General features: G+C 42.9%; 1 protein-coding gene across 1 annotated transcript in view; it reads right to left on the bottom strand.

Moving 5' to 3' along the window:
- The window catches only part of LOC145396974 (ionotropic receptor 21a-like), a 191,966-nt gene that overhangs the window by 166,009 nt on the left and 12,948 nt on the right, over positions 1 to 13,009 (bottom strand). The window contains exon 4 of the mRNA XM_080270204.1: positions 4,998 to 5,187. Coding sequence (XP_080126330.1) covers positions 4,998 to 5,187 — 190 coding nt within the window. The remainder of the gene's footprint in view (positions 1 to 4,997; positions 5,188 to 13,009) is intronic.

Below are 13,009 nucleotides of genomic sequence, written 5' to 3'. Positions count from 1 at the left end.
TTAGAGAGTTGGACAGAAAAGGGATGAGAGTTTGTTGCTAGACGGGTGTGTAGCACCCGTCCAAGAGGTGGAGGGATGCAAGCAGACAGTTCAAAGGAGCAGCGACCATTGAAGCAGCGATAGAAAAGAGATATAGATGCAGCAGTGCGGCGAAGAGACAGAGGTTGAAGGGAGCCAATAAGAAGAGGAGAGTTGATGAAAGGAAGAGCCTTTGACTCCACCCTATTGAGAAGAGCTGTATGTGGGGAGCCTCCCCACACATGAGAGTTGTACTCTAAACAGGGGCGAATAAAACCCGTATAAAGTTAACAACTGTGCGGTGGTAAAGAAGGTACGGAGTCTGCTTAGCACACCTAATCTCTTGGAAGCAGATTTTTACGAGAGATGCAAGATCATCTTTCCAAGATAAGTTCCGAGTGAATGAAACCCCAAGCAAGTTCAAGGATGATGCAGGATTGAGCTGGATATTATTAAACATTAGTGGGTACTCCCATGGAAGATTATGTCAGGTTGATAAGTGTAAAAACTGAGTTTTTGATGTATTAAAAACAAGATTATTTTTACCCCAGTCACAGATACGTGCAAAGTCAGACATTAGTTGTGCCATGGTCTCATCCCTTGTTTGTTGAAGTAACTGCTGAGAAGGACGTTGCAGGAACCAAATGGAGAGGTGAAGGGTGGAATCATCAACGTACGAGTGGATAGGGTTAGATGTACAGCTTAGAAGGTCACTGATGAATAAAAGCGAAGAGAGTTGGTGATTGGACAGAGCCCTGAGGAACACCACTGTTGATTGATGTAGGAGAAGAACGATGGCCGTCTACAACAGCGGCTATAGAACGACCAGAAAGGAAGCTGTAGATGAAGGCACGGATAGAAGGATAGAAATCTATAATAATAAATAAATAAACACGTACTGCACCATTAGGACTACGATACCATTCGCGGAATGTCCTTTTTCTCCATTGATCTCTGTCGATGGGAAATTTTCAAAACATATATGATTGTCCTGAATTATGCCTAATTTATTAACTCGTTAGAAAATGTACAGAGAAGAATGACAAAAATGATACATGATGTTCGGATCCTGTCGTATGAAGACAGACTGAAAAGACTAAGTCTGCACGCGCTAGAGAGGCGTAGAGTAAGGGGAGACTTAATTGAGGTGTTTAAGTGGATGGAGGGTATAAATAAGGGAGATATTAGCAAGGTACTTAAAGTGAGCATACAGGATAGAACAAGAAGTAATGGTTTTAAATTCGATACATTCCGTTTCAATAAGGAAATAGCTAGAAATTGGTTTGGTAATAAAGTAGTAGACAAATGGAATAAGCTACCTAGTAAAGTAGTTGCTGCCTCTTCCATTGAGAGTTTCAAGCATAGGTTAGATAAGCATATGACAAATAAGGGGTGGATATAGAAAAAAAAAATCTTATAACCAATGCTAATTCATACTTTTCCTTTTCGTGTTACACTACGATAGTCTCTATTCTCCTTTCACACTTTCCTATAAAATGTCCACGCCAGTTTTTCTATACTGAGTGCTGTTCTTTCTGACTTTTTCCCGCCGGCTTCAGCTGGAGGGTTTGGAGGGCGGGGGAGAGCCTTCTTCTTTGCTGTCCTTATCTCATTCTAGTAGTTCAATTACTCTTCTAGGAGCTGCCTAGCACGGGCCAACCGGCCTACTGCAATTATTCTCTCGTCTTATGTTCTTATGTTCCCTTGGCTCCAACTGAATAAAATTTTACGAATTACATCAGTCATATAATCCACATCACATTCAGATACATAACAATGACAGCATGCAAAGCACCGCACACGACACATTAATACCGTTAAAATAAGTTGTATTTAATACTTTAACCCCCCTTCCTCCCACTACTCTGTAAGGCGTCCCTGTTTTTTTTGGATGTTCAGATATGATATGCCTATGTGATATCTACTTTACTGAACTTGCAAACATCAGGATATGCTATCGGGAAGTGATTCTATGAAGACTAGGTTCAAAAATTCCGACAGAATTTCACGGTACAGAAAAGTTAGTTGGCGAATCTTCCTTCGTTGTGTGATATTTTCGTTACAAGATGAAGATGTTAAAAATCCATGCACTATAAAGATTCAAGCACTGCTTTCAGGAAGGCAAATGCCACAGATATCACTGCTACACAGGAAATGAATTAAATCGTTAAATACTAACTTGGCGCCACAAAAATTGGGTCGTATGGCGAAAAAAGAAAAAATCTTCAAACCCCCATAACAGAAGAAAATAATTATCATTTTCAAGAATGAATAAATAAAGAGCAATAAAAAACAAATTGTCATAAAACGTGTAGGAGGTCGGCCTTCTTCATAAAAATAAATAAATAAATCAGCCGGATACCCAGAAGTTCTTTCAAGCACAGACGATAGACAGTAAGCACCATCGGCCCTCCTATGCGAAAAAAGAAATCTCTGACTCCGGTTCCCTATTCTCGGACACTCGCAAGTGAAAGACAATAAGAACTAGACATTCATCACAGTCCGCTGAAACCAACACATATTAAGAAGGCATGAAGAAGCCATGATAGCCCAGTGTAAACCCGGGTAACGCTACTTGTAATCGCAGAGGCATGGAGGGAAAAAACCTCGGCGAACCATCTGAGAAAATGTGTTTAACGTGCGACACAGGAACGAGAGTGAGTGGCTGGCGGCTGAGAATGCGCAGGCTTCCATAATATACAAGTTTAAACAAACAGCTGCCTAACGGTAAGGCTTAACTGTTCGTTCATTCCTTTTACACTGTATTTTCCTGCGTACCTGTCATGTACAGTTCCTTAAACATACTGACAACCAAGAAATATAACCTTTCTTACCAGTTATTTTTTTATAGTTACTACTCGCCACAATCTCACCAATGACATGATTTTCCCGAGTTGCTTGATGTACCTTGTGAAATTGTTTCTGATAATATTCATTTTGCAAAATTACAAGTTATGTTGACAGTACATCATATTAATTTATGAATTATGAGAGGCTGCGAATCCTGTATCTCTCCCTCTCTCTCTCTCTCGCTCTCTCTCTCTCTCTCTCTCTCTCTCTCTCTCTCTCTCTCTCTCTCTCTCTCTCTCTCGTTAGGACACGATCTGTGGTCTCCTAGCCTTTGGTTCCTTCTTCCTTGCATTAAAAAAAAAGTTTGATTGAAGATTTTATATGTCTATAATTCCGACTGGCCACGCCATAATTTGTTAGATATGGGAATTGAATGTAAATAATAAAATCGAAATACGTATTATAGAGGTAGTTTTATGATTGACTTTTAGTGTAGTGTTATCTATTTATCTGTATATTGCCAGACGCCTTAATCCCGTAAAGCGTGGCTACAAACATTTCACCTCCATGTCGCCCTGTCCCCCGCCATTTCGCTGCCCTCCCCCCAGCTCACACACCCCTTTCACAAATACCTATCCACTCCATCCCCCCATCTCATCCTCGGCCTCCCCTTCCCTCTCCCCCCCTCCAACTCACTCACATTACACTCTCCTTTTTAGTCTGTCACTCTCCACATGGCCAAACCAACTCAGTGTACTTCTCCTAACGCTTTCTATCGCATCCACATCCACACCACAACGCTTCCTCACTTCCTCCTTTGTCAGTCTGTCTCTCCATGTAACTCCACGTGCTCCTCTCAAATAACTCATTTCCACCGCTCTCACTCCTGCCTTGTCCGTCCAACAAGGCCCAAGCTTCACTTCCACACTTTAGAGTTGGTATTGTAATACGATCATGCAGCGACTGTTTTTTTTTTACTTCCATGCTCACTTCCTTATTTCTTATCACTGTTTTCACAGAACCAGCGACTTTCCTAACTGTTGTACCCTTTCAATCACTTCATCCTCCAAACTTCCATTCTTACTCATCACAATACCCAAGTGCTTAAATTCAATCACATTTTCCACTTCCTCATCATCCAATCTCACTGTGAATTCAGTGACTTCACTTCTCTCGATGACCACGACTTCACGCTTTCCTAAATTCACCTTTAGATTCCGTTTCTTACACACTCTTTCAAACTCATTCATCAAGCCTTGCAGTTCCCCTTCACTTAGCAATGCAGTACCACCTGCAAACAACAGAACAGTAAGTTTCCAAATGCTGTCCTTTCCCATTAGGACCACTCCAAAATCGACTGCCCTACCTTCTATTCCTTTTAAGGCTCCATTCATATGCAGATTGAATAACCATTGAGAAATGACATCCCTGTTTCAGTCCAACATTCGGACTGAAAACTTCACTCAGTCCACCATCTACACGCACTCCAGCCTTAGCACCCTCATACATACTATTCATGACATTAACGGTTCCCCATTTACTCCATATATTCAAAATACTTTCCACATTCCTTGTCTATCCACCCTGTAATATGCTTTCTCAAAATCAATGGAGGCTCCATACAATTCTTTCCTTTCTCTAGAAACTTTTCCACTAAAGACCTAAGGATGGACATCTGATCTATACAACCTCTTACCTTCCAAATACGTCCCGGTTCTTCTCAAAATATTTTCTCTGTTATTTCCTTAACTCTGTCAATAAGTATCCTACCATACACTTTTCGTATTGCACTAAGAAACAAACGCTCCTATGGTTACCATACACTTGATTTTCCTCTTTTCCTTTGTACAGGGGAATGATTATACCTGACTTCCAATCCTCCAGGACTCTACCTTCCTCCAAGGACAATCTGTACATCTTCCACATCCATATAGTGTTACACTGAAAGTTATTTGTAAAGAATAGATCGTAGACGTCTGACAAAATAAAAACCTTTATCTCATGGAACATTTAGGCTGCAAGCAGACGCGAACAAGAAGTGCATGTATTATATTTGCATGTAATCTTTATTTAAATACCTCAATGGTCAGAAGTCTCCCAAAGCTGAAAAAATCGCCCAGCAGTATCTAAAATGAAATACTATAATAGCCTTTGTGCTGAACTATGAGAGGGAAAGTAAAGCACATGACCTGCATGAAGTAATGTGTTGAACTCAGCTGGTTGACAAGAGATGTTGTTAAGTAGCTGGGGTCTAAGGCAAGGAGCAGAGAGCAGCCAGAAAGCTCCCTGTCCATTATCCATCGCAGCAACTTTGCCAGGGCCTCTTCATCATCCACCTTTCCTCTCACCACATCAGCTCCCAACAACAAGTTTGACACTCTATTGGAATCAGGGAAAACTTACGGTAAAAATTAAATAACGACGACAATAATATCCCTCTATAAAAGTGCATGAAAAGTCAACAGTACATAAACTCTTTCTCCTTGATCCCAACGTTATGTCAGATTATTCTTGCTGTCTTCACTCAATTACATTAGCTTAAGACACTTTTCGAAATCAAAGGGTTGTTCATAGTCATCGTTAACACAGTAAGATACGTCTTTCTTAAGCAAACTAGAACAAGTTTTGGTCGGTGAGGGTAACGTGCAGATAAGTGTCCTCTGACTAATGGGATTGATCCTACATATGCTAATGAATATATAGTATCTAACTGCACATGAAAGTACAACAGCAGACAGATGAAATAATGAAACCAGATTCTGTCTATCTGTGAGGCGATGTAAAGCACAGCTGGTAGTAACATGGATGTCTAGTACGGATATTAAAAAGTTTATACGGCTGAAATATATGCCAATACTTGTCTCAATCTACGTGGTGACACTGCCTGCTATGTAGTGAAACAATCGTCAAGTAATCATCATCATCATCATTATTATAACAACAACTACAAAAACAATAGCTCCCAGTAATGATACTACTACAACTACTACTACTACTATTACTACTACTACTACTACTACTAGAGTAGTAGTAGTAGTAGTAGTAGTAATACTAATACTATTACTAATAATAATATTAAAAATAACTAGAACTCTGTAACTGTCCTGCAAACAGCCACTAGTCTCCATCTGCTGTTTCTTACAATGACCCTAACCCCACAGGGGAGATTTTGATTTTTTCCATTAGCAATGGGCCATTCCAGGACATATAACCTTTCCATTCAGATTTCTTGTGCAGGTCGTATTGAAATCTCCAGCAAACACGACCAACTTATTTCATTCACAACATAATTCCTATAAGACTCTTTGTGACATGCCCTTCTACTGTGCGTAAAGGATTTGGATTTTTTTTTTTTTAACCCGTCACGTCCCGAGCCTTTCCGCACCTATGACATCCCCAAGTCCCGAGCCTTTTTGGAAAATTTTTTTTTCTTATGAAACTTCCGCTTAGGTCGAGAAACTATGGAAAATCTTGAAGAAAGTGGTCTCTGCGGTCTATAAGTGGTCTATACAGGTGCGGTTTCCCCCCGCAGGTATCGTATTCTGTAATGGGCTGGATATGCGTAAACGTTTTCTATGGTAATGAGTAATGGGACAAACAACACACAACACCTCTACATTTATTGAATTTGTACTAATAAACAATAACAGTAACAATATAATGTATTTCAGACACATATATAGGAAAAATAAGCATTGTACCATCGCGCGAGCATAGCGAGTTTGGTCCGAGTCGTAACATGCTATATGCTAAGTTTCTGGTATGAGTCAACCTATCATTTTTTCTACTTGTATACTTCTGTTTCAATGACAATTTACCAATTACAACTGTTTGTAAGTGATTTCAGATGTTTTCATTCATTTTGATGACATGCAGCATAAGTTTAGCGCACATCAGCTTAGTAAGCGCACTCGCTATGACTCGTATTTCAACATACCAAATTGTTTTATCACTTTCCAATTATTTTCCCATTTACATAGAACCTTTCCCCCACCACTGTGAAGGTTTTCAATTATTTTCATTCATTACGAGGGCATTTAGCGATATGCTAGCGCCTATTCACGTAGCAACCACGATCTCAAACACTCGTGTTTCATCATCTACTTTATTTATTCACTCCAATTATATTTTCCCACTTACATTACACACGTTTACACCCCTCCAATGCACTGTACATACTTACTGCCATTATTTATTCAAGTGAGCGTGAGAATATCGCCTGAAAATACCCTCGCAAGGAATGTTACGTCATACATAATACTCACACACTTATATACTAATTCACTCACACACTTATATACTAATTATTCACTTTATCACTTGCTGACTTTTATTTTGACTAATACGTGCCTTATTCATTCGACTAAGCGTCAGGAAATCTTATCTTTATAGACACGCTATGAATATTTGACTTAGGAAATACATCATCATATACAATAATTTGAACTTATATTATACCCGTAAGAATGTCACATAATAGAAAATTTATAATAAGGGGCCGTATTTATTGCACTGAGCGACAGAATATCGCATCAAACAACCCTCTCTATGTAAGTTTCAACTTAGGGCAGATTTATATACTTACACCCAATGTTTGCACTTATGTTCTACCCGTAGGCACTTTATACTAATATTTGGCGATCCACATAACTGATATTTTGACAGAGCGTCTGTCTGTCGCATTTACATCATAATTTCTGCGTCCTTTCGCAGTCACACCATGCTAAAATTGCAGCAACGTGTGATATTCACTAAAACATGGGTGAATACACAGACCCACGTCACACTGCACGCACTCATAGCGGGTGTCCTTCCTCTGTGTCGTGAGTCTCACCTGGGAATGACTGCACACGTGACACCTGCGCTGGGGCCTAGGTCTGTTGGGCTGGGGCGGGATAGGAGTGGGGAAATGGCGGGCGGATATTCTCTGGGGAGTGTGGGTAATAGGGGCAGTGCGGGGGCGCTGCTGGGGCCTTTCAACAGCATATTTTGCAAAGATTTCTCGTGTGAGCTCCCTCACAAACCCTTCAAAGGTTTCCTGAACTCCTGTGGTCATGGCATGAAGGTGGTGGCAATTCAGAGCAGTGATATCTAGCAAGTGAAAGAACAGTTTTTTATACCACTTCATCGTGGTCCTGGCACACTCTACCGTCGATATCATGGAGTCTGACAGGTCCACAAGGCGCATGTTTATATTATAGTCCATGACACATTCAGGTTTCCAAACACGACGCCTGCTCTCGCTATGGTAATCAACAGAATCAGTACGGTGCATCAAGGGGCGGTGAACCGTGGACAAGAGGCTTACTTCTCTGTTGTGGTTCCACATTGTTGCAAGGATGTTGTTTGCTTTGAAGAAGACAACCTCACTCCTTGCAAGTTTCCGCCCTACCTTGACCATGTGACGCCGGTTCACCTTTACGGTTCCACAGACTCCCGTTTCATGTCTGTGAAGATAACGAGCGAGAAGAGGGCTAGTGTACCAGTTGTCGAGATAGAGAACGTGACCACGATGAAGGTAGTCTTGTATCATCGTCTTTACCACTGCTCCAGAAAGTCCTATACTTCGATCTTCTATTATGTCTGTCTGTGCACCGGTGTACAAGACTATGTCTTGCACGTATCCAGTCCTACAGTCACACATAACAAAGATCTTGAACCCAAAACGGTGCCTTTTGCTGGGTATATACTGTCTGAATGAAATATTGCCTCTCCACAACACGAGACTCTCGTCTATGACGAGATCTCTATAGGGATAGAATGAGGATCGAAAGGTTTGCCTGAGGTGATCAAAGACCAGCCTAATTCGCCTCATTTTGTCCATGTTGTTTGCATTTGCAGGGTCATTAGCATCATAAAAATGGAGGCGACTTAGAATTTGTTGAAACCGATTACGGCTCATCACTTGACCAAATATGGGGGTAAACATAACAGGGTCCGTAGTCCAGTAAGCAGGAATTCTATTTTTTCTTATTATACCCATCAAAAGGACAAGGGCAAAAAATAAGAACATTTCTGGAATGGAGACAGGGTAATCATAAATCATTGAATGCCTACTCCTTGTTCCCAATCTTTCACTTTCTAGCTGCTGGCCGCTTGCAAACAGGTTTGTTTGAAGCACGATCTGATCAACGAAGGCCTCACTGAAAAACAGGTGGAAAAAATCCAACCTGCTTGAATTACAGTGAATACCTGGTGCAATGCAGCCAGATCGCCCCTGCTCAGTGAAGGGGTGAATGAGGGGAGAAAAATCACTCCCATCCTCCCAATCCCACGACACAAATCCCTCGTCCCCATCACCGCCTTCGTCTGGGTGGTGAGGAGATCCTGGTTGGGGAGGTTGGGGAGAAGGAGTACGGAGGGCTTCCCCACTGTCACTCCTCTTCCCTCTGCCTTTACCCTTTCCCTTTCCCTTACCCTTACGGCCTTGAGGAACATTAGGGGGCTGTGGGGATGAAATAGTTTGATATTGGGGAGCAGAAGACGTGCTGGGGAGTGGTTCCTCCCCACCTTCCCCCTCCATTACCACACCACGTGCTCTCTCACGCAACCTTGCTCGACCACGTGTTAGGGGATATTGGGGAGCATAAGACGTGCTTTGGAGTGGTTCCTCCCCACCTTCCCCTCCCTCACAACCCCACGTGATAAGGAACGCACCCGCACTGGCCCACGTGATCCACTCTGCCGCCTCACACTGCGTAGGGAGAGCAATGACTCACCCACCTCACTCTCACTTTCCCTAATCCCAGGAATGTCCATTTCACTCCCCACTCCCTCCACTTCACTTCCTACCGCCCCAAACAGAATGCTAGGCCCATACCTGCTTAGACGACGTGGTGTGCGCTCTGGGCCACGATGCGTAATCACCTCCCGCCCATACCACGTGGCAGCACGTCCCACGTCTCCGTCCTCGTCCTCGTCCTCGACCTCAAATTCGGCTTCCAAGGCACGCTGGGGATAGGGATATGACATACCACGTGCCTTTTTTGCCTCCTGCCCCTCTCTAGCAGCACGGTAAGTCACGTACTGCCGCTTCCTTGGTGACGGAACTTCCTCGTCACTGCTGGTGGTTTCCTCCTCCTCTGGCTGCACATAATCTTTGTCCATCTCCTCGTCATCCAATGGGGAATCACTGTCGCCGGTAAAGGTGTCCAGGGCGACTTGAATTTCGCTCTCTGAGAGACCTCTCTTAGCCATGTCTGAGCAGGACCGTGGCTACCAGGTGAGTGGACAAGTGGCGGGCTAGCGTGGGTCGCGCGGGGTCGCCGAGTGTCCCCGCCTGGTGGCAGGTAGGGGAAGGTCAGGCGAGGGTACGTACCGCAAATCAAGCGCGAAATTTGAAAATTGTCGAAATTATGCACATTGCAATTGCACGACGTACTGGTACGTCGCCGGGACTGGCAAATGCAAATCGTGGTGACGTACCCATACGTCGTCGGGACGGGGCGGGTTAATCAGCAATGACCCATACCAAGACACATAACCTAGGCCTTTCAGATTCCTCGTGCAGTCTCCGATTTTTCCGGAATCGTTGCGAGACTCTGAGGAGGAAATATAAAAATACCAGAAAAAGCAATATCTAGACCTAAGTAATAGGTGTGGGCAAATATTAATAATAATAATAATAATAATAATAATAATGATAATAATAATAATAAAAATCAATTTGAAAAATGTGATGCAGATCTGTGGTAAGTACCTTCTGAAATTAGAACAAAAGTGCATACTCAACCCTCTGGAATATATATATATATATATATATATATATATATATATATATATATATGTATATATATATATATATATATATACACGAGAAGGAGGAATGAGATCATGAGACTGAGACTGAGTGAGTGAGTGAGTGAAAGCAACCAACTGTGAGAGTCAAAATATGTGAAAATGTGTGAGCATGCGAATGTGTGAGCTTAAGTATGAGAAAATTTACTACTGTAATTCACTGTAAAAGAGATAGGGTGAGAGACAGTGCATGTTGGATGAACAAATATCTACTTATTCTGAGGGGTTTGCAATAGTTACTGCTATCACTGAAAACGTGACAGCAGCAGCACGGAGTAGACTGTAGCACCAGTCGAGCAGGGCAGTACTCCCGAGGTGGATGGAAAGCTGATGACAGGGAGTGCTGGAGCTCCCGTTTCATCAGCCCTAGGAACTAGTTCCTGACCATCCCCCTTTGCTGAACTTTTTCAGTGTCTCAGTTACACAGAGAGTAGGCCAGCATGCTCTCCAGTACAAATTTCTCTAACTATCTACACCTAACTACATGCACAGTACACACTACACTTCCTATTCAAAATTTACCAAAATGGCGTCATCGTATCAAGCCTCGGAGTCCCCAGGGGGGGGGACCATAAATGCCCCCACCATCTGCCCGTCTCCCGGTGACGACTCAAGGTGCCTGGAACCATGGTCTGACTCTCTTCTTCTTCATTTCTACAACATTCGTGGCCTTTCCTCTAACTTTCGCTCTGTTGAGCACCACCTCTCCTCCTCTAAACCTCACCTTCTTTTTCTAACGGAGACTCAGCTGTCTGAGGCAACTGACAGCAAACCCTTTTCTGTATCCTCCTACTTTCTCTATACTCATTTCAAAGCCAAAGGTGGCTGTTGTGTACAGTATATATACGCAACGACTTATCTTGCTCTCGTGTTCCTGAACTTGATTCTTCTGAATTCTCCACACTCTGGCTTCGGCTTTCCTGTCATTCTCTGACTAAATATATCTGTGCTGTTTACTTATCCCCTAATTCTACTGACTATCAAAAATTCTTCGACTATCTTACTTCTACGATGGAACACATTCTATCCATTTCCCCTTTCTCTGAAATCTCCATTCTTGGAGATTTCAATGTTCACCACCACCTTTGGCTCTCCTCTCCTTTCACGGATCCACCTGGTGAACAAGCCTACATCTTTTCTATCCTTAATGACCTAGAGCAGCTTGTACAGCATCCTACCCGTATCCCTGACCGCCTTGGAGAGAGCTCCAACATACTTGACCTCTTCCTCACAACTAATCCTTCTGCTTACTCTGTTAATCTTTTCTCTCCGTTGGGCTCCTCCAATCACAACCTTATTACCTTGACCTGTCCTATCACTCCGGTACGGCCTGTGGACCCTCCAGTGAAACGTCGTCTGTGGCATTTTGGAGCCGCGGACTGGGAGGCCCTCAGGCAGTATTTCTTTGATTTTCCATGGATTGATTATTGCTTCCATGGCCGTGAGTCATCTGAGTGTGCTTTGCGCATTACGGAGGTTATTCTCTCGGGCATGGAAGCATACATTCCTTTCTCATATCCTTTGACTAATGCAAGAAAGCCTTGGTTTAATCACGCTTGTTCTAATGCTGTCCGCAACAAGGAGAGGGCCTACAAAAGGTACCGGAGCCAACCCACCCCTGAATCACACCATCTTTACGTTTCAGCCCGGAATCGTGCTAAGTCTGTTCTTCGCTCTACTAAAAATAATTTCATCCATACTAAATGCTCTCAACTCTCCGACTCGAATTCTTCCCGCTCCTTCTGGCATCTTGCCAAAAATCTTTCTAACAACTTTACCTCATCATCCTTCCCTCCTCTTTTCTGCTCTGATGGTTCTGTAGCTATTTCTTCTACTGACAAAGCAGTTCTCTTCGCACAGACTTTCTCCTCCAATTCTACCTTAGACGATTCCGGTGCTGTTCCTCCATCACTTCCCCCCTCTGACTTCCTCATGGCTGACATTAAAATTTCTTCATTGGATGTATTTTCTGCCATCACTGGCCTCAGTACTAACAAGGCATATGGGCCTGATGGGGTCCCTCCTGTTGTTCTCAAGAACTGTGCTTCTGTGCTTACACCCTGCCTAGGCAAACTCTTTTCGCCTTTTGTCTATCAACTTGTACCTTTCCTTCTTGCTGGAAGTTTGCTCTCATTCAGCCAGTCCCAAAGAAGGGTGACCACTCCCAACCCTCCAACTATCGTCCAATTGCTTTAACGTCCTGTATTTCAAAAGTTTTCGAGTCAATTCTTAATAGAAAAATTTTAAGGCATCTTTCCTATCACAACCTTCTTTCCGATCGTCAGTATGGGTTCCGTCAGGGACGCTCCACTGGCGATCTTCTCACCTACCTTTCAGACTCCTGGTCATCCTCCTTTCGGGACTTTGGCGAAAGCTTTGCCATTGCACTTGACATCTCAAAGGC

Source organism: Coenobita brevimanus, chromosome 40 (assembly GCF_032717465.1).
Source record: "Coenobita brevimanus isolate Jiangsu-jjx chromosome 40, ASM3271746v2, whole genome shotgun sequence".
Taxonomy (NCBI): Eukaryota; Metazoa; Arthropoda; class Malacostraca; order Decapoda; family Coenobitidae; genus Coenobita; species Coenobita brevimanus.
Note: the sequence above shows the minus strand (reverse complement) of the source record. Positions and strands in the feature narration are given on the sequence as shown.